This window comes from Accipiter gentilis, chromosome 9, assembly GCF_929443795.1.
Source record: "Accipiter gentilis chromosome 9, bAccGen1.1, whole genome shotgun sequence".
Taxonomy (NCBI): Eukaryota; Metazoa; Chordata; class Aves; order Accipitriformes; family Accipitridae; genus Astur; species Astur gentilis.
In genome coordinates, this window is record NC_064888.1 from 2,768,670 (window position 1) to 2,792,375 (window position 23,706).

Sequence of the window (23,706 nt, forward strand, 5' to 3'; positions counted from 1 at the left end):
TTAAATGAGAACGTAATATATCTTTCCAGACACTGTGTTTCACAGAAGACAAAGACAAATGCAGATGTTATTAACTGTGTACTGTCCATCCACCTTGTACTAGAAAAGATGTGCAACATCTTTTCTTGCTACATCCATACACCGTCACAAGTAAGGGGTCAGTTGAGAACTTCCCAAACTCCATACTTGCGTCAAAAAATCACAAGCTCTTGGCAGCATGACAGAATGCACAGACAATACACAAACTCAATAAGCATAAATGACCTTGTCCCCACATATTGGTACTATACAGCCGTAGCCTTTCTGCATATCCACAGTCAACACACAGTCTCTCACAATGTTCTGAAGCTCCTCCCAGACGATGTGCTTCACAATCAACAAAACCTTGCTTAACTTAATTTCCTCAAGGCACAAACAAGCTTAAAAATTTGCCTTAGCACATCTAATGGAAAAGGAAAGAAATCAGCACTGGTCACAGTCCAGATGAGATTCTTTTCACCTGTAACTTTCTTACAAATGCTTCCTCCTCCTATACAAAATTCATTAGATCAACTTCTGATTTTCATTGCAGAATCCTACTTTCCAAAGCAGAAAAGAATGATTAGGATGATGTACCATCTCTTCATCATGAGTCAATATCTAATAGAAGATTTAATTGTAACAGTGGATTGATAGATATTTAAAGAAATTGTCAGATCACCACAGTCATCACAGCAGTTATCCCGCGTGGTGTGCTGTACCTTCTGATTTTCCTTTGGGATCTTGGTGTTAGTTGTATTGGCCAAAAATCATATCTCAGCTGACCTAACCACTGGATAATAAAGCTGTCTCTGACAAAGCCATGACTCAGACTGCCTCTGGGACTAAATCAATAGCTCTTTCTTTGCATGTCATCTGAAGAAAAAGACAGGTGATGCCCTTCCACTCCACTTGGCACTGAGCACTTTTATTAAAGTTCCTCCACTCAGTTCAAGAAAACTGTGGACCAAATGGAGGCATTACAGAAAAAGAACAGAAAAAGAATTATCAGAGATTTAAGAAATAAAGTATATGAAGAAGCATCAGAAAATTCAACTTGTTTGGTCTCCTGAAGTCAAGATGGAAAATAAAACATACTTTTCTGCAAGCCCTAAACCATAAAATTAAGATATAGAAATTTATGCAGTGATAGTTTAGCCTGACTAAAATGATTTCTATCTTTTACCGTCTGTCAGCATGATAAAATGGGAAGCAAAGAAACTGTACAAAAAGTAAACTTACTTTCAGACCACTCCTGTTCCCTGGACGTGGTACCTTACAGTGCTACTCCAAAAAGATTTCAAGTTTTCCAATAATAGCACTACCTAGTATGGCAAAAGATGTGCCCCCGCAGACTCGTAATGCTTTGGTGAACCCCAAAAAGATATCTGAATGGAAATAATTATTAATAATATCCATACTTAGATTTAGCAATTTCCGGTGCCAAAGTTAAGAGAACAAGACCACTAAGTGGAAGGTGCAAGTGCCAGTATACAATTCCCTGTTATCATTCCTCCTGTATTCAGACAGGAAAAGAAGCTGCATTTAATTCCCACCTTTTTGCTACATACCGAAGTTCAGAGAATACTCCAGGGTAAATCTCCATGAGCAACCTTATGAAATAGTGTTTCTTGGCACTTGGGGCAAGACAGTGTCTTGGTCACTATTTAAAAAAGAAATCACTGGTAATCACTTAATGTTCAAAGTCCGTAGCAACTTCAATAGAATAATTTTTAAATTAATAAACAAGTGGAGAAAAAGAATTACTCAGAAAAAGGAAAATAAATATCCTTTCTTCTATGATTGTATTAACTAAATCTATTTTATCTTCCAAAACTAAAAAACTGGATGATGACTTCTAACGTTATTTGTTGCTAGTGCAGCTGACAACACTGTCATTCTGTTTCAGACCAAGAGTGGTATTGAGAAGCAGGGCTCACAATGGTCTGATATTTACTCAAACGCACGCATGGTGCTTCCAAAACGCTCAGCTTTCAGACACATACAGCTATAATATAAAATGCATATAAATGTCTATTGTCACAGCCATCCTAAAAAAGGCAAGGAGGAGGATCCAGACAACTACAGGCTAAGGCTTCACCTCAGTTCCTGGAAAACTTATTGAACAAGACCTCATAGAAGGCATTTCCAGGAACATGAAGGACAGGAAGATGGTTAGGAACAAACAGCATTGATTTACCAAAGGCAAATCAAGCATGGCCAAAATGATCGCTTTCAGTGATGAAAAACTGGCTCTGTGAATGAGGGAGTTCATTGGTTATCGCTTACTTCAAGAGCATTTTTGACACTGTCTCCCACAGCCTCCCTACAGAAAAACTAGAGTGATAGCATCTGGGTGGGTGAACAACAAGGTGGATGAAGCAGCAGAGTGGTCAGTAGTTCAAAGAAACTGGAGGCTAATTAGGACAGCTGCTCTTCAGGAAGGGTCAATGCTAAGGCTGATATTGTTCAACTTGTTCATTAACACCTTGGACAATGACACAGAACACATCCTCAGCAAGTCTGGAGGTGACACTGGGCAGACTGGCTGGCTGGTACTCTTAGAGGACACGGCTACCATGCAGAGCAACCCTGACAAGATGGACAAATGCACCAACAGGCACTTGGTCAGAAGTCAAAGCAAAGGGAACAGGACTTGGTGTAAGGGGCAGAGGGAGTGGGAATTTCTTCATTATGAGCATGATGAAACACTTGAACAAATTGTCTGTGGAGACCAGAAATAAATTGATGCAGAGAAACCGGTCCAAAAATTTTTGTTTTCAGGTGCTAGATAAAATAAATGACTCTTACTTTTAAAAAACACTGAGAAACTCTGCCACAACTACAGTCTCTTCCTGAAAGGAGAATTGTGATGCTAAGAGAGATCAAATTTGGAGAAGCACGTACATGAAAAGCCTCCTGAGTTAACAGATATGTCTCATGTTAATGGGTACTAAGCCACAAGGACAAATTTTTCTGAGAGAAGAACATGCCCAGGAAGTGCACCAGAGAGCTCCAGGAAAGAGTGAGCAAACTTGGAGAAAGGTAAAATCTAAGTGTCCGGTATCATGAGACATAAGCACAAAAATATGGTAGCTATCTCAAACAGTGAGCTGGAAGCTGCAAGACAAAAGCTGTAACACAAAAGAAGAATAGGGATGGAAAATGAAGATGAATGTAGGCAGAGAAAAGAGGGGATAGCATAAAGGCACCCCCTTAGGCAAGGTACTGAAAGATCTTCAGGATCCATCACTATCTCTGCAAGTCCCTATAGATGACTTCTGAAGGAAAACAGAAGCAACATTTTAAATTGTATAATAAATTTCTTGTTTATGTTTTTAGAAACTTCAACCTGTAGTCTGAAACATTAACTTCAGTTCTGTTCACAGAAAGTACTAACTGAAGTGTGTATTTCTTTTGGATTTTACCTTAGGGTGAACAAAGTATTGATTGAGTTGGCAGCCTCTCCTTAAGGTTCATTTTCATTCACATATGCACAAACGATTCCAAGATGTTAGCATATAAACTCAAGAAAGCTAAAAAGAAACAAACAAACAAAACCCAAATCCCCCACCACATCAGCACCAAAAAAGAATCTCTGAAAACAAGAATGTTTCTTACAGTGAATGTCTATTTATTAGAGAGTTGGTAACCCAAAACGATCAGTTTAATTGGCTAATAAAGGTTTCAAATTACACAAAATTTCTCTCCCTGCATGAGTGGGAACTCTATAGTAATATTAATCCTTTCCAGAGTTTTATTTCTTTCCCTTCATTCATTTTAACATGATTACAGTAAGATTTGGTTGGTTTGAGATGCTAACTGCTTGTGCTTCAATCCTTGCCCTCAATTTCTTGTGCAAAAAATTCAGCCTACAGACAGGTTCTCAGATTGTCAGCTTCCCTATTCAGCATCCAGATGTACCCCAGGATCTTGGGGACATGAAGGAAGCACAGTCTTAAACTCTCAGTATGTTTAAGGCCCTCTCCTTTCCTAGAGCTTTCCATGGGCCATTCCTCTGAAAACGAGGTACACAATAAAAGCACACAAGCAATCTTGATGTCTAGATAAGGATCTGGAGAGAGGAAAGGCAGAGAAAAAGCAGACCAGAAACATGGACACCTGGATGGACCAGACATAAAGAGAAGCCAGAAGAATCAAAAACATAAGCATACCCAGCTGGGTAGGGGTCACTTCTCTACCTACATACTCCAATTTTCTCCTGGGCTACGAGATCAAGGAAACAACTTCCTCCAGAAACATGCAGGGGTGACATGCACTCGTACAAATTGCCCCTAGCCTCTTCATTTGGCCTAGTCATCTTAAACATACCCTTCTTATGTCAACTCAGAGAAATTATACGTATTAGGGATAATCCACCTCATACTTTACGTACACATGTAAATGTATTCAATTGACTTAGCTGAGAATACTTAGCTCAGTTTTTGTTCTAAAAATTACAGGAGATGGTTCATACTCCCATTATCCAGGATAATGTAGAGGGCAACAAAGAATTTTTTTATGTATTAATACCCTGTAATATGATGCTGACTTTGTAGGAAAAGAAGGGAAAAAATAATGAATTGCAAATGGTAGCAAGACATGAAAGAGGAGACAATGAGGGAGAAGAAGAAATAGAGCATTCTTGTTTAATCCTTGGAAACCACCATAACCACAAATCATGTTCACAGTATGCCCTGCCGTCCTTCCCAACTGCTCCTAACTTCCAGAATGTATGTAGCAAATTTTACTCAGACTAGCCACATCTCAGCTATGAGCCTAGGTCAAACTATAATTATGTTAATACCCATTGTTTCCTAAAAAAGCATTCTCTTCACCGAAGTTGGTATAATGGACATACGGTAAAATTCTTCAAAGACTGTAATTTACCTTCCTAAAAAACCAATTCAACAACTTCATCTTCTTGAAGTACAATGGAATAACCCCTTCAACTTTAATGTGACCACGCTAACTCCTGATAATGCTGACCAGAAGGCCATTTGGCCTAGATTAGGAGACTAGGCAGCACTGGACTACAAGACCTTCTTTTGTCTCAGCTACTGCGGACAGACTGATACTTCAACATTATGTTATTTATATTAGAATTCTCATGGTCCATGTACCTCTCCTACAAATGTAGGGACTGACAAATGGCCCACCCTTCCTCTTCCATAGCATGTGGTACTTCAATGGACCTGCACTATACACCCAGCTTTGCTAAACAGCTCTAAAAAGTGCCTCCACCATTTAAATACATTTACACCTAAACCAGTAAGTGCTTCCAGACAGATACAAGAAGCCATAATCAGCATACATCCCTCATCTCTTATACTACATTTTAGAAATTTAAGTTTTAGTGAACACAGCATGCTGGAAGAACATTGCCAGGTAACATTAACTCTGCATTAATAGGTTAATTGACTCTGGTCTTTCACTTCTTCACTGAGGTGTGAGGCTGGTGAATGTGAGGTAACAGTTGCAATAGGTGAGGAGGGGTGGCGGGGGGGGGGGGGGGGAAATCACTGCAAACATAATGAGGTTGACCAGAATAATGAACAGAGAGGTTGTAAAATCTCTGTTCTTAATCTGAATACACTGTAGGCCCAGCTGTGAGCAGTAGGATGGACTAGATCTTGAGGTCCCTTCCAACCAGAAGGATTTTATGATTCTGTGATATAGAGGGCAAAAACCGCTAAGAACTGCCAGCCAAAAAGAGCACAGGCTGACATATCCAGGCTCCACAAATTACCGAAACATGCCTTCTCTGCATCAGCAAGTCCTTTTACAGACTTGATCATAAAATTCTTCAGTACATTTGCCACCGTCAGCCTTAACTTAGGCTTTTCCCCTCACTTTGTTACCTTAGACGTAATAAAGTAATCACTTTTCACTCTTCCCTTTAGCTACTGGATAATGAAGATTTGTTTGCCTTACAAAATCATGTTGTATTTTTCTTAGTACGTGCATCCCATTCATAAAATACACAGGAAAACCATTTTATTAATACTCAGTCTGGGCCTGTTCCCTTTATTTACACAGCGATACAGAACCAAAGCATTTATTATTCTCCTCAGAACATTCCCTCTCAAAAAATAGAGGAGACAGTCTCCCTTTCTGTCACCTTTATAAACCCCAGCTAAAAATTCAGGAAAACTTCTTTTTCCAATAGATGAACTACAAAAGGGGAGAGATTTTTCTTTGGAATTCTTTTTTTTTTTTTTTTTTTCTCCTCCCCGTTTGTTTCTTAATTCCCATCAGCTTTTCAGCAGTCTACTAGAACTGTCTGGGGGAGAATGCTTAACTACAAGAGAGGATTCTCCTTCAGCAGATGAGCAGAAGACTGCATCATACACAAAACGCTCCACAAGTCTTTGGTGTTTTGTGCCCCACTTGCCTCTTCTGAAGGCAGAGTTGCTTACACAGCTGATGAATTAAAGCAGACAGAGGCTGGGGACAGTGGGAAGGAAGTTGTATTCTCAGTGCTATGAAAGTAGAGATTCAATTTTCCATATCATTTGCTCTGCCAAAAGAGAAGAGCTGAAGTCTGCACTTTTATTGCCTTAGGTGAAATATGAGCTGGCCCTAAACGGGGCATAAATAAATCTGTTTTCTGCCCTTCTGTGGCTGGGAAATGGAAAATTTATTGTTGGTTTCTAAATTCTGCATTCAAAATCCAAATCTAGCTAAAATATTATCTAACTTCATGAAAATATCTCTTGAAAACTCAGAAAGGCCTTGATATATCATAAATCCTTAAGTCTAATATGGCAAAAGCAATGTCTTCTGAATAACACATTATCTAAGGAATTAGTTAATGCCACAAATTAGAGTTCTTCATTGACCTCCAGTCTTATCTCACTGGAAATGAAAGTCTTTTCAACAGTGAAATAACTAGCCAGATTACAGGGAAATAGTTCATAGCACATATCTTAAAAATCATTGTATAGCTAATATCCTAGTTAATAATTTCAGGGCAGATGCTATAGAATGAAGAGCCAGTTATCTTCCCAGTTTGGACCAAACAGCATAAAAGAAATTTGCAATTAGTAGGGAATACTCAATGTCTGCCTTTGGATCAGCTGGAGGATTTGGTCAATTTATCACCTTCAAAAGATTTCATTTCCTCAGGGGGTGGGGTGGGAATTAACAAACATGAAAATTTATCACCTATTTCCTTTTGCTAGATTAGTGGTGTATAATTGGGAGACCTTTTGCATTACCTGTTTTACAATGTGTGCAACAAAGAGACCATATTATGTTAAATGGTAGCTATTTCATTTATGTCTATAAAATATTGTCAAAAGATAAAAGCCATCTGCCACTCTTAGGTAATTGTTCAGGTGAAAACACCGACTTTATGACAATATTCTCTTGTAACAGCTTTTTATCTGCTATAGCGAACATGTGATGAACACCTAATAATTCTGTTTGACACAACAGCCAGCCCACAGAGAGGGCAAATGTTAACAGATGGAAAACATTTAACTGACAAGAGATAATTTGGGGTAGGAAACTCCAAAGTCTCCCTACAAAAATGATAAATTCTAAGCTGTGATAAATTTGTCAGTTCTCCTGGTGGAAGCGTTGTAGTCATCTGTGTGAATTGTGTTGTTTACTGTTGAAAATAGCTATGTCTCAAAGTATCAAATGTCCAGAAAGAAAAACTGCCTTTTCACTAGATCAGTTTTCCCCCTGAAGTGTAAGCTGGTATCATTTTTGCTGTTGTTGTTGGGGATGGGTGGTGTTATCTTGTTTTGGGCAATTTGGGGGTTTCAGAGGGGTTAAGGTTTGGGGTTTTGTTTGTTTGTTTTTAAGGTTTTTTTTATACTACCACACACCACATTTCTGGGACCAAATTTAAAGTATCTGCTAAACTTAATGGCAACAGAAGTTTGGACACGCAAGTCAGACTTTGTGTAACCCACAAATTCAATTAGGCACATTCCTTGATTTTGCATTCTTCCCCGCCCCAATATTTTAAGGATTCCCCATTTTGTAGCAAACAGGCACACGTCCTATCCAGTCGCTGGAGGTTCCAATGGGTAGGATGCCTTCTGATCATCAGGAAAAGCTCATTAGTATCCTATTGCTTGTTATCAGTTTCACAAGAAGGGACCTTAAGGGAACGCATCACATTCAACAGTTGGCTTTTGCTCATCTTGTGCATGCATGTATGTATGTCTTTTAAACGAAAATACGCATTTGACATGCTGCACGCTAGCCTTGCTGGCTAGCTTTCAGTAGTAAAAGCATGCACCACAAGTTTCAGAACTACAACACAACTGGAACCTGCTCTCCCAGATAAAGATTCTGTATCACATCCTAGAAACAGAAAGTCTGACATTCTGCACCATAGTAGCATCGTCACTTTAAACTCTTAGTGCCACTGATCAAAAACCTTCCCTTATCATTTGGTTGTGCTTATTTAGATACCATTTTTTAGAATGCTTATATATGTTTCCAGTAGGCCTCATTACAAAAAGCAAGCAAATCAATTCCTGCAAAGCTGCACAAAACCATTAAAAGCTACTGCCACAGCTGCAGCTGGAAAGCTATTAGCAACCAAGCTGTTAGGAAATAAACACACAAAAAATTAATCCCAATCTGCATCAAACCCATGCATCTTAGACCATGCTCCAAAGGCTGCCAAATCTGAACTCAGCCAGATCAAATACAAAGTGAATTCCAAATGCATCAGCCTTCAAACTCTGGAAGGGGATGCCAGTAGTTTGCAAAGCTTGTGATGGGAAACAAATCTTGCAGATAACTAGGTCTAAGCAACATCTTACTGAAATTCAGTAAAAAGTGAGCAGGAATTCAATATGAAATTTCAGTTTGTGGATGGAAACTTTACATAATCCAAATGACCAAGTCCACTGCTGAACTGCACTACCTAGCTCCTTAGTCCTGCCTACTTACTGAATGACTTCACACATCTGATTTGCTCCTATCATCTACAACTCTGCAAGCAGTTCTCCACTAAAACGTTCCCATAACAGGTACAGAAAATCTTGAATTAGAAAATGCTAATCTGAAATAGCAGGTTTTTATGGCACAACGCTTGCCAAAACAGTTTCCCAAAATCAGCATGTGATACATGGTCCAATCTGGTGGCTAGGATATGGCATACCTAAACAAGCAGCCCCTAAGAAAGCATCAATTACCTAAGAAGTGTAACACCATTGTAATGTTTGCCCTTGAGCGTAAACAATCGCTGTTTACAAGAGTAATTTGCACTTAGATCAGTGTATGAGGGACTGCCTGCTACTTTTGGGGCTAGGATAGGGATACCAAAGGGAGGTAGGAGACAAAACTAGATTTTCAGTTAAAACAAAATGCATACAATGAGCATCAACAAATTTGCAGGAACAAGACATTCCTCTAAAGGAAACTGAAAACAAATTGTTGAACTACTAGTTGTGACACATAACATTCCAATTTCCATTAACCTTGATAATACAGTAAGAAAAATTGATTACTACGGTGATAACTTTTAAGGCATTTGGTAAGAATCACAGGAAACAGAAACCTATATAGAATATTCTTGTTGGGCAAACTGGTAGAAACTTTTCCATAAAATAGAACTGAGTCATCTGAATATGATGTAATTAAGAGTCAGAATAGCTTTGTAGAGCAGAAAGCCATGTATCACAAACCAGAGGTTTTTAAAGGTACCAGTGAATAGTGAGATAAGTGATTCATTTGGTAACTATAGACTGGATTTCCAAACGACTTTCAAAATGGTCTTGCAACTATTATTCTTGGACAACTCTGAGATGGCATGGAACAAGATGACAGATTTTCCTGGGTGTTACTTCTTAGAAAACAGAAAACAAGGGATAGAAATAAGCAGTCAGTTTTCCCAATTACGTAAGTCAGTAGTTCCACAGGGATTGGCTCTGAAATTGTGTGATTCCATACTTTCAGAAATAATATGAAAAGAGAGTACTGAAGTAACAAAGGAGGGATTTTTTTTTTTTTTGTTTTCTCACTTAGGATAGTCAAAGCTGACAACAAAGAACTGAAGATGGCTACCACAGTACCAAGTGATCAGTCAATGAAACAGACCACATTCAATGTCAATAAACTCAAATTAATGTGTTTAGTGGAAAAACAGTCCTAAGTCTGTATCGAATACTGAGCTATAAATTAGTTACTACTATTAGGCATAGAAATTTCTGAAGTCAATTAAGAAAATTCTAGAAGCACACTTGCTCAACCATGATTAAAAGGTGAACAACCCTAGGATTTCCCAGGGAAGACCTGACAGTAAAGAAAAAAAAGGGGTTTACTATGCCAGCATAATCCATAATACGCCTACATCTTAAGTGATGCGAATAGTTCCTGTCCTTACTTCCATCTAAAAACATCCACTTCAGTAAGTAGCAAGACTAAAAAAAAAAAAAAAACACCCCTACTTCTTCATAAAACACATCTCTAAAATGTTGAAATAAGAGTTACATAATGTTACAGAAGACAAACAGGTTAAAAGAAAGAGGAGATAGTAGAGGATATGGCCCAGCAAGGGCAAAGTCATATGATGGCTTTGACAGAACTTTCAAGTGGGTCATTAAACGGATGACTGATGAAAGCTATACCAGGAAAAGCAAACTTTGCATGCTCAGTGACAAGCATTTTCTTATACTCCAGGTGAGAACCATGAAGAGGGACCTTGACTATTTCAGCTCAGTGAATTCGTATTTGTCCTGAAGCACATTATAGTCGGGCCAAACAAACTTAAGATAAACAGTATTGAAACTTACTGTGTAATTAACCTTCCTGTTTGAATATCATTTCACCATAAATAAGTGCATACATCTCTACTTAGATTCTTATAGGGTTTGTTGGTTTTTTTGTGGTTTTTTTTTTTTTTTTTTTTTTCAAAAAGCATGGCATGGTATTTTGCTATTGCAGGTCCCAAAAAGCCAGCATGAAAACATTAAATTTCATCTTAAGCCTCTGAATAGCATCTTGTTCCCCCCCTGCCCCTTCTCCATAGCTATGCTAAGACTGAATCTGTAATTGGCGATTTTTGTGATGCATTCATCTGTAAACATGCTACATAGACTGGAAAAGTAGTAATAAAACTGAACCAGAACTTTAAACCATTGATAGAAAACTAATTATATCAAGAGAGATGAGCAAGCCAGAAATCTGAATCTTCCCCTTACTCCTTGCCCAAGTATTTACAGCGTACATCACAGTTTACTTTGAGGGACTTCAACTTTCCAGATTGCGTTCTTAATGATTTTAACTGTCCAAAGTGATTTGAAGTATGAGCCCAATCAAAATCTAAAATTCAGTGCTATGAATACTTACAGACTGAGGTGTGGTCTTATGACTCACTGTATTTGAGTGCTATTCGTCAAGCGTGGTTTTTTTAACATAATAGAAGATGTAGCAATGTTATAAGGTTAAAAGAAGGGTGATTTCAGCTTTCCAAACAAGCACCATGGAGGACCTTCTATCTCTTAATCCCACAGTCCTGACTAAGTTTTTCAGTACCCATAAAGAAGAAATGGATGGTATTAGTAGATGGGCATTATAATGTTTTTCTTTGTAAGCAGTAAAAAGAACCTTCTCCCACCCAAAAATAACATTTGGGTTTTGGGGTTTTTGCTGGTTTGTTTTGGGTTTTTTTTTAAACAAAGAATTTCATAAGAAATTTCAGACTCTCTTATGTTCTAGAACATGAAAAATGTTCTAGTGTCATTGCAGTTTACACAGTAGTTCAATAGGAACCGGAACAAGGGCTTCCCCTTCCTCCAGAAAAAAGCCAATCCACTACGATCCAAATCACATTCGCAAAGGAACACACAGAAGGCACTGGACAACAAATTCTACTGCTTACCCATGAAATGGGCACTAAAACCAAGAGCTATGAAGCACCACTGACAGTCAGGACTCATCCAGGCAGAGGCCCTTCCACACAGGCTTAAAGGTGTCCCACACTGTCCAGCAGCAGAAACCATAAGGGACAATGAACAGGGTGGATTTGCCATGGCAACAGAATCAACAGGCCCAAGATGTTGTGACTCATGCTCACATGCGCACTTATGAAAAAGAAGCAGGGTGTCTTGTGCAGGTAAGTGGCATATAAATATAGCTACAAGTTGCACAAGATTTTTTTAAAAAACCTGTATGTGGAATTTAAGGGAAGTACACCCATGTTCCAATGGTGCCTTGGCCTCTGCTGGCTTTGGCAAAGGAAAGAAACTTTAGGCAACCGTAAATCTAGCTATAACAGTAGAGACCTCTGATCATCACAGGCCATCTCCAGAGATGGACTTCATTCTACAATGCCACATAGCAGAGTACTTTTAGCAAAAGACAGACATATCCACTTACTACATTTGACAAGGCATGAACTTATTTTATGCTTTTTATGACCCAATTTTTAAAAAACTGGTATACTACAAACAGCCTAGTTTTGTTTTCCTTTAGGGGTTAATAAAAAAAACAACCATAGTTAATAGAAACAATCTCACCAAAGCCGAGTCCGGGGTTCATATAACACCCATCTGCACAATTACAACAGTCACAGGTAAAGTCCAACTACAATAAACTGAGAGTAATTAACATAGAGATGAGCAAGCTATACCCACAGTAATTCAATCACACACATACAAATGCGCAAACATGCAATCAGTCCTATAATTGCAGTGATGCATGACTTGAAGTGAACAGCCTTAACGGTATTATTCATGGCTTTGGTAAGTTCCTAGTATTCTGTTACAGTACTACAGCAGCAAAGGTACTGCAAATATCTGAACTAGCAAAGTTTGAGATGTTCTAACAGTCCTCACTCTCCCTACAATATACCTATTTGCTAGGAGAAACATGTAGGAAATAAGTAATTTATTCAGTGGTGCTCCTTAAAATCTACTGGGTGGTCTCTATGCAAGCTGTTAACTCGTTAGACTTGTTCCTCTAAGGCAACAATTTCTGCTCACAGACAAGTTTTTTAAATGAAAAAAGAAAAAAAAACAAACAACCCAAAACCAAAAAACAACAACAACAAAAAAACCCGTGCACCTAACAGGAAGACATAACTCCATAGGCAAAAGGTAAAACCCCCAAGACGATGAAATAACATACCAATCTGATTAGCCCGAATTACATCAAATACTTTGTATGGGGCTTAAGCACAACTGTGTATTTTTGCAAAGAACAAGTGACTAGTAAAACATAAGAAGTTCTGCCCGGAGAAATAACTGAACTGCAATAACCTCAGACTAGCACCTTCCTTAATGCAGGCTTAAGCGTAGGTGTTCAGCAAGGTGAAAGCTAGCATACATTCCTAAATCAGTGAATAAAACCACAACAGAATAAAGCGCATCTGAAAAAAATGCAGAAATGTCATACACTATTTCTGTTTGCAAGTTGTTCCACTAAATTAGCAGACAAACCATTAAAGTTTGACAGCCTTACCTGCAGAGTACTAGAATGTTGAAAGGCTTTTTTGGTTTTGGTTTTGGTTTGTGGGTTTTTTTTTTAAATGAGAACGGGAATGTAGAGAGGAAGGAGATTCTAGAAGTTTCAGAAGATACATTTCACAGAAAAGAAATTAGATTTTGGGGTGGGAGGGGAACGAAATGGGAAATTTTCAGTGGAAGTGCACAGTACTAGAGAACTGAGGAGATTTAGGAATAAAACGAGAAGAAATTACATGTAAAATGGTTTCTAAACTTTGAACTCCTACATTAGATATAACCTTTCAGAATTTTTAACTGAGTTTCAGTAGTTGGCACTAAATAAATTTCCCAGCAAATCTAAAACTTCCAGTGCAGTATGAGAAGAATTAGTAAGGATGAACAGATTTTATAGAGTTGGACTAGTGTTTTTCAAAAGGCATCCAGATAATGTAGGGATTCTCTTCCACTACACTTTCAAAAGTTTCAGCACGTCTCAATGATCTACCATTTGCCTCTATATATGTATTTACAATGACCTTAATTATAAAAAGCACTTCTACAAAGAGCTCTCGCCATATCTAGGCTTATACCTGTAACAATTTTTTTATATGTAAAAGTCTCAGATGATCAACAAAGCAGAGAGCAGAAAGATTTCAATAAATAGGTCATTGATTTCCAAAATTTTTGACAAGGTTGGTATCACAACTGAACAACACTGATGTCATCAGTACATTGCAATAACTAGTTCTACAAGTTAAGAGTTTGCAGAAGATAAAAATACTAGATCTGACACGTATGATGCATTCTCTAATAATGGTGCAAAGAGCACAAAATGCAGTCTGTTTCCAGACACCAATATAGTGCAGTGAAGGACAGACGATGCCATGAGAATTAGAACCTTTATTTTGGCAGGAAGGCACGACATACATATAAAAAGCTAAAAACCTATCCATATCTAATCTCCATTCTCCTTCCAGTTGCCTCCTATCCAGAATTTATCACTCAATTCGAACCAATGGGGCAGCAAACAGTTCTTTTTTACCATCCAAACGTTCTGGCAATTAAGCTGGGAAAAATAACATCAGTTATTAGATAAAAGAAAATAAATGTGTCTCAGTCACTCCAGATAAAAGAAGCAAGCACAAGACAATTTAAGAACTTGCAAATGAATACACATCAGAAATGGACATTGTGAACAGCTAAGTTGTTTTCCCTCATATTAACTAACTTGTTTATGGTACAACGTTTCTCTACTGCATGACTAACTTACTCATGGAACTCCATTATTTAAAAATTCCTGCAATTATGAAATAACTGATATATATATATTAAAAAAAAAAATAATCAAGAAATCATTCAATGTGATTCCAGCACAACATGACCCCAACACAAAGAATAATCTATGTTTTAATACCTCCTTCCCTCTCACCCTTCAATCCATCAGCAGAAGATTGCCTGAAGCTGGAACAATGACTGCAATTCTAGTTTGGATGCCAATTTCAATGCCAATCTGTGATGATCAGTGTGAGTCATCACACAGATCCTAAGAACCATAACCTCTGGTTAGCAGACAGAATGCACACAGCCAGACAGGATGAATTATGTTAATTACCTCTGGTGCTCAGCACCCTTCTCTCTCAAAATGTCATCAATTAATTTAAATCCTAAGCTATTTTTACCTTGAAGTTTGCTGCTTTTTTTCCAAACAAGAAAAGAGGGGGTTTCTACTAAAAAACCAAAGCTTTCTCTTCCCTTCAAATGTAACAAAAAGATATTAACACCCCCTTCACATCTTGGCCTGTTTCCATCCTCAGACTGTAAAAGCAAGTATAAATTATTGTTTCAGATTATCTGAGGTCCCAGAAAAAAAGAAAAAAACAGCACTGGGTAGAGGATGACACAATCCTGGATAAACGAATATGATATTAAAAGGACAGGCAGCATAAAGAAAGTTGGTTTTTTTTAGGAATACTCTTATACAGAATGTAACACTGGATAATGAAGAGCAACAGTACAACAGCAGAGTAATTATTATAGGGCAGATATAATGTGTGATATTCAGAGAATATTACAAAAATTGGAAATGTAGTTGCATATAATCACATGTTAGGGATGTGTAGTCAGAGGAAGTAAAAGGACACCATGATTTAAAAAACAAAAACAAAAAACAATTGATTGAAAGTCATTTTGGAGAACTACACAAAAGGTCTGCTTTTACTGAAATTGGATAATGCTAGGGATCTGCTACAGGTTTGAAAAAAACAAACTTTGAAAGTTATCAGAAACCTAGCTCCCAACAGGAAATACATCAGACTGGACAATCAGGGAGAATTCGTAAAATTTTATCTTAGTCTAATCTCAACAAGCTTTTTCTGTATTCAGGAGAGAACAACTGAATCATCCAGAAGAACAAGCAACACTCTCCTAAATCTCTCTAAATGAGCGTATCTCCGTCCACTGAGTACAGAAGAAAAAAAGGGAGATTAAATTAAGCTTACGAAATGCATTCAGCTGTAGACTGAATAATAAATGTTCATCAGATTTTGTCAAAAAAAACCCCAACTATTTAAGAATTACTTTTGTTAAGAACAGAGGTTATGATTCATAACAAACACTGGCTTGATTTTAATTCAGAGTGTGCTATATTGAAAGACTATAACTGCATAACTTGAGTAAGCTGTGGCAAGTTTAACAGAACTGCTTAGTGAAATCAATTGTAGCCTGAGTCTAGGGGAGTAAGAGAGTAAAGAACTGTACCAAACTTAAACCAACAAACTTCTGCAACCAATCATACGACAGAAATTAACAGAACACAAAAAATGCAAGCAGAGAGATACAGCTGCTTCTACCCAGCTCTACATTGTGCAGAGTAGAAATATCTACTGTGTGGGGACATTTTAAATAGAAGCAACAGCTTCACAAAACCTCACACAATCTAATCTTCCACTGTTTTCCTATTGAAATGTTATGAAAAGTTTTCAAAGCATATAAAAGAATAATCAGATTCTGAAAATTATCATACCTGATACAGCAAGAAAATCATCAATACTTGTTATATCATCCACAGCTTCAGTAAGAACATGGATGTGATTCTCCCATGTACTCCTATACATCTCCATGTTGTTTTTCACAACTTGACTTTTTGGTCTGGCAGCAAGAGCTAAAGCAGCATTAATAACCTGTACCAAAAATAAACACAAAACCCAACAACTAATTAATTATGTCTTCAGAAACAAAATTTTATGTTTTACTTAAAATTGCAGAGCAGCATTTTTGTTCTCTAAGCAAAAGCGTAGCTCAGCTTTTGTTTCTGTTCTCAGCAGGAATATCAGTCAGCTGTTGCTCAAGCCAACTTCCATTTTAGCTTCGTAAATAAAGCAGCTAATGGAATAGGATAGCAAAAATCCCAAAGTTTTAGTTTCATTTGGAGAATTCACACTATTCCAGTTTGCAAGTGTCCTGGTTTCAGCTGGGATAGAGTTAATTGTCTTCCTAGTAGTTGGCACAGTGCTATGTTTTTGAGTTAGGCAGGAAAAGAATGTTGATAACACACTGATGCGTTCAGTTGTTGCTAAGTAATGTCTAGTCTAAAGTCAAGGATTTTTTTCAGCTTCTCATGCCCAGCCAGCAAGAAGGCCAGAGGGGCACAAGAAGTTGGGAGGGGACACAGCCAGGGCAGCTGACCCAAACTGGCCAAAGGAATATTCCATAGCATGTGACGTCATGCCCAGTATATAAACTGGGGGGGAGTGGAGGTGGGGGAATTGTCTCTCAGGGACTAACTGGGTGTCAGTCAGCACGTGGTGAGCAACTGCATTGGGCATCACTTGTTTTGTGTATTCCAATCCTTTTATTATTACTGTTGTCATTTTATTAGTGTTATCATTATTAGTTTCTTCTTTTCTGTTTCATTAAACTGTTCTTATCTCAACCCACAAGTTTTACTGTTGTTGTTTTTTTCCCCGATTCTCTCCCCCATCCCACTGGGTGGGAGGAAAGCGAGTGAGCAGCTGCGTGGTGCTTAGTTGCTGGCTGGGGTTAAACTACGACAGCAAGGTATCAACACAAGGAGGTTTTTACTTACACACACTAAAAGCACACAGATACCAGCATGGCATATATCACTTTAGTTTTGAGTTTAAAATCTCTAACAACTGTTACCACACAACTTATTATGGACTATCTTCACTGAAAGAGTATTATCAGCCTCTGTCATGTAAAAGTGGAAAGTTTTACCAGGACAACAGAGATCTCTTTTAGGATCAGTGGCATGGGACATAACACATAACCGCATCTATGTAAAAGCAGCAGGCTGGTATTTCTACATCAGTTAGGGCTAAAAATAGAAACTATGTTCTCATTAAAAAGGTAGAAGTTGGAAATTGAAGATGGAAATACTGGTCCTAAAGTGATTACTTCTATAGATACCTCTTCAATCAGTTAATTAGCTAGTGAGGTTTTTTTGCTAACAGGGCTTTTTGTTGATATCTGTAAACATTATTTAAATTAAACTAATACATATCCCAGGTAGAAGCTAAACATTAACCCTACACTAGCCTTTTCTCCCCTTGCCAATATTGCGTATTTATCAAGCGGATAATGGTTTTAAGACAACAAAACACCATGTACAGCAAAAAATGGGAAGAATAAAAACAATGTGCCACACTAATCCCCAGTGCTGACAGTGTACACTCATTAAACATTCTTGTATATCATGCCACTGTAATCAAGTCATTGCACCAAAGAATAAGAACTAGGAAAGTCCTCATCCCAAGCCCATCTGATGTGTCTTTACAATAATATCAATCCTCTTGAGCCTGTTCTGGACCATAAGCTAAATTTGTAATCAGTTTTGTTTGGTTAGTATTTTTACATAACCCATGAACTTACACAGGTGGTAAAATTTAAATAATGACAAACTTGCTAATATTTGCACTCTCATAATGAGGAAACATACACAGTTAGGCTTTCACAAGAATACTGCTGGGATTGAGTCTTTTTACTAATGATTTTGGTAAGAAGAATAGACCACATGCTTATTACTTTACCAGGCAGTTGGAGAATGCACAGAGTATGCAACTACAATGAAGAAAAAGATAAGATTTCTTCACCAACTCCACAAGTGATGTAAAAAATAGAATTCTGTCCCATAAGTACAAATATAAAAGCATTCTATTCTTCAGCAAGAAAAAAAGAAAAAATCCCAATAAGCAAAACAAATTTAGAATTGGAACCAGGTGAACAGGTAGCAGCAAAAATGCTTCTGCATTTACAGTGCATCAGTCAATAAATGCAAGTCCACCATGCCAAGTGGTTGCAAAAAATAAGGTACTGTCAGAGAAACCAACAGTCTGAGAAGTGAACACAGAATATATACCTGAAAAAACCTGAGGCAAGTGTTTTGCTCTACTTTTGCACTATAATTTTTCAAAGTGGAAAACCCTATCCATTTGGGGGCACCATACTTCTAGAAAGACACAAAGAGTTTCCCTCCCACTGAAGACAGAACAGCAATATCATCATCACAGTTCTAAAAAACATAAAACTGAGAAAAAACTGAAAAAAATGAAGTCAGACTAGAGGAGAAAGCCTGAAGAGAAAGAGAGCAGCTGCAGAGATGAAATAAACTACTCTATGTGCATATGAAAAGCAAAGAAGAATCTTTAAATCACAGGAAGGGAAAAATTTAAAAAAAAACAAAACAACAACAACAACAAACAACAAAACCATATTACAACAAAAAAAAACCCAAATCAACCAAAAAACACTAACTCAACTTTCTGCAGGCAAAAAGCTCTTCATTTACCTTAAATTCTCTAACACATGACAACAGTAATTTTCTTAAGATTAAAATATCAAGCACACTAATTGCTGAACTAAGGAAGACACTATCAACATATCATCCAATGCATAGAAGAGCATCAACATGAAGTATTACACCAACATACCAGAATGATTTACTACTTATTTTTGTAAAACAAGAATGGAATTATCACAAAGATGTTACTTGATTTTAAATAATGACATAATAAATATATTTAAACACTGTTTAATTGTTGTCTAAATGTAACCCATCAGGAGCCCCACCATCTCAGAATTACTACTGAATTTGTGGCAATGTACACTGCAGAACCTTCCTATTTTGACAAAACAACTGCAAGGTTATGCTGAAAACCGCAAAATACACTGAAAAAAGCTGAAGTTGTCATTCTTCCCATTTTCTGGATTACTAATACGCAAATTATTTAATTCATTAGACTTTCAGCTTTCTGACAATGCATTCTGCCTTCATATATACAGCAGAGCACCACACAGCTATCTTAGAAAACATGTTATCAAACTATCCATATCTGGAAAAAAAAAATTAAAACTTTAGTAAAGAACCAAAGTAAAGAATCAAGTTAATTCTGATTAAAGGCAAAAAGTGCATGCTATAGGAAAAAAGTGCTTAGCAGTTGAGGAATTACAGTTTGAAAGTCTTGCGTCTGATCAGTCTTTTTTTTAAAGCTGCACAGTTTTAAAAATATCTGTTAATAACAACAACAATCATAACAATAACAATACAATTACTTGATCTGCACCTCAGATAATATGCAATGATCTTTAAAATAAAAGAATAAAAATCAAAAGTGCCTCAAACTCTACCACCATCAGCTATGGTTTCAGCACTCTGCCCATGAAACAGTATTTTGAAAAAGTACAGCTCACAAGAACATACATAATGAAGTCTAAAGGCACATTTGAAAGAAGTCTGATTTCATGCAGTATCCTTAAAACAAAGCCACTGACTTTGAAAATAGTAGGCATTGTAAGTAGGTGACAGAACACCAGCCAGGCCCAGTAAGGACTTAAAACTGACTACGCTTTTTCCTATTGATTATAATTTGCTTTATGCCAAATAGTTTTCCCCATAATTTTCAGACATCCTTTCAATACAGCTCCTTTGTTATACGTTATACAATTTTATTTTATCCATACTCCAGATCTACAAAATCTGCAGCAAAAGCATTTATCAGCTGTATCATCTGGCAGCAGGTACGTCTTGATGGTGTATGATTCTACACCTAAAAATGGGCACACCATTTATGTCTCTTATACAAAAAAACCAACCACAGTTCCCCACTCTCATTTATTGTGGTTTTTTTTTTTTTTTTAATGCAATTGCCAGGAAACATATACAGTTAAAATACTGAATGTGCAGAGTGTGTCTTACATTTTAGTTTGTAAGTAACATTCTCTCCTCCAATAAAATGCAGGAGAGAGTCATAGTAACTTCCAGGGAAATTAAAAAAGCAGCTCTCACAAATGAATGCTGAGTGCAGCTTAGAGCACTGCTAAAATCACACGTCGTTTCCAACATCTGAAAAATAGTAATAGCATAGCAATGCTGACGTAGATGAAAAGGCTGATCATTTAGATCTCATCAGAACGTAGACATTAAAAATGAGTCACCAGAGACTCTGAAGCCCTCTTCAAAGACACCAACAAAGGTGTCTATCTCCTAGGCATAAGCAATCTACCATTATAAAAGTTCTGCCTACATTCCCACATGCGCTATTCATTTGCAGGACCACTTCAGAAACACAGGGTGTCTACCTGAGGACATTTATTTATGCTTGGATAGCCAATTGCTTCTGGCTTCTCAAATAAGTCAACAGATCAGTCAAGCCGCTGAACGCTTAAATTTCCATTTACATACATACATTGCTTCTACTAAAGGCTCTGCAAGTACACATTCCCCACCCCACCCCCAAAGAGTTAAACCAGGGAATTTAAAAGCTTATTATCGTTCATTTTTATTAAGTATTCAGTGTTTTCCTCTGTTATAATACTACCTTTGGCACTGAACACACACTTTGCATAAATACTTCAAAGTAGGCAATAACACATTATGCTAAAGCCAGTCTTAACTGACTTCCAATTTCACCAGTAATACAAACTACTTCCTTTGTTTATTAAAACAAATGCTTAAAATTCCAAAGATACAATTGTAAGAAGTTTATGAACTAGGCTTCAGATCATCTTTTCAATTTTGTTACCACATTTCTCAGGACCCATCGTGATGGAGTCCATTGCTTAAGGTTTCTATTCAATTGAAGGCACTTTGACAACAGGATAAACTGGAAGTTTTTATTTGCTACGACAACTTTATTTCTCATCTGTAAGGAACTACAGACTGTGGCTATTCCAACTGTCTTGGTAAAACTAATAAAGAATCCCACACATGCCCATATGAATGGACAAACTGAAATAGGAAAGGGCCTGCACTAAATACCCTTTCCCTTATACCCTTTAAAACACACTGAGCTTTTACTTCCTAAATGGTATTCTCCCAAGAGTAGACCAGAGACATAAGGCCTTCTCATTAATGCCCGATTTTAACTCCCAGACATGGAAAATGAGGAAGAAAACATGGTGACTCAAGACTTGCACACAGACCATGGTTTTAAAACAATTCTGCGTTAGTACTTCAGGAGTACCAATTCTGGTAACAGTACATATCACATCCTTCAGCTCCTCACAGAAACTTCTGCAGAACAAAAGCAACCTCACCAACCTTCAGCTCAGTGCCCAAACTTCTTTGGTTGAGAGACAATGCTGCCTGTGATGGCCTTTCTATATGAAGTGTAGAATACACAAACAGAAAATTCAGCGTAGTAATAGTGTACTTCTATGTATTTTTTAAAATATTAGCAGTTTAACCATTGTACGAATTAGTAATTTTTGAAATTAGTAGAAAACTGTTTCCTTTGTCCCTGAGACAAGACTCAGTTTGTTCTTCTAAAATACAGCTCATACTGATAAGCACTTACACTTACATAATTCTTCCTACTCTACCTTAAGCTTTGTCTTCATCAGCCAGAACACAATATGTCACAAGAAAAAGAAGAAAAATTGCAGTAAACACAAAGACCAAGAATTTATAAAGCAAGCGACATTCTTAATGTTGGGTGCTTATTAACTATTCCAAAATTATACCCAGAAAACATGCAACATAGAAACAGGACAATGTCCATGTACACGAGTGGGTGAGAATTAAAAAGCAGAGGAAGAGAAGCAGAAGAGAAGAATAAAACCAACATCCCCAATAAAACACATTCCAAGTTACCTTCCACTTTGTAAAAACGGAATAAAGTTCAAATTGCACGTTGGTCCTGGAAAAAGCCATTAAAAGACTTTGCAAGATACTTAATAGATCAGTATATGCTGGTACATTAGCAACAAGAATGCCACCTTCACCATTTTGGTCCGCCTATTACTAGCAATCCTTTATGTCGCAGATTTGTTACAGGAAAGACTGTGATAGAAAGGACTAGTAGTAGTAGTACTGGCAGCATACACAAACTGTAGTATAAAAGTGAGGGGATATATGACAATTTTCAAAATCATAAAAGGTAGCTTCTCAGTAGGGAAAAATAAAACTGTAATCTCTGCCACCAGGAATAGGTCAGGAAGTACTGAACAGAACTGTAGCAAAGAGACAAGGCTGTGGAGTTTTTTATGTTGCGGTTTTTTTGTTTGTTCTTTAAATATAATGCCTAACTGAAGGGACAGTTACTATGCTCAAAACCAGACTGCCTGGAGACTCTAAACTCTCCGTCACTGGAGTTACTTAGGAGCAGGTGTTAAAACATCTGCCAGGAGTATTTTTTATCTCTAAACCATGGAAGAGCTGATCCTGTATCGGTGGAAGAAAGACAAGCGGGAAAGTGGACTACATATGACATCAGTATGACATCAAAATAGAGCTGAAATGGTTTCCTAACTTGATAACAAACATGTTACGTTACAGAAGAGCAGAAGTTCTAATACTGCCAGGAAGAAAAGGCATCAAGGCTGGCATCAAACAGGCATCACCTATATCCTGTGGGACATTTTTAAAAGAGTTGGGGTGATTAATTTATAATTAGTATTTTTTTCCAATACTAACTGTAAACATTTGAAAATGTTACAAAGTAAATAAACACTTGCCATTACTAGTTAAGCCTCAAAAGTGAGTACTTTTTGGAGAGCATGTTTCAAGCAACCAGCACATATTTCTATATAAATAATTTTTTTAAGATGTAAAACCAAGTCACTTCCAATCTATGTAACATGCGAGGGACAATCTACAATAAAGACTTTGAGCTTCTGCCAGGTGGAGATCCAGCCCAAATTTTGTTTCTAGGATGTGGATTGCACAGATCTGAAGCAGGCAGGAAGAACTACTACTTGGCCAACACAGAAGGAACAGATCTGTACTGCCTTTGTTGCTCTGATTTCAGACCTGCTT

At 37.4% G+C, this 23,706-nt stretch overlaps 1 protein-coding gene across 4 annotated transcripts in view; it reads right to left on the reverse strand.

The window, feature by feature from the left end:
* CTNNA3 (catenin alpha 3) overlaps positions 1-23,706 on the reverse strand; it is a 502,927-nt gene that overhangs the window by 127,326 nt on the left and 351,895 nt on the right. For all 4 annotated transcript variants that reach the window (XM_049810858.1, XM_049810861.1, XM_049810860.1 and 1 more), the window contains one exon: positions 16,456-16,612. In XM_049810858.1, the coding sequence (XP_049666815.1) occupies positions 16,456-16,612 (157 nt within the window). The remainder of the gene's footprint in view (positions 1-16,455; positions 16,613-23,706) is intronic.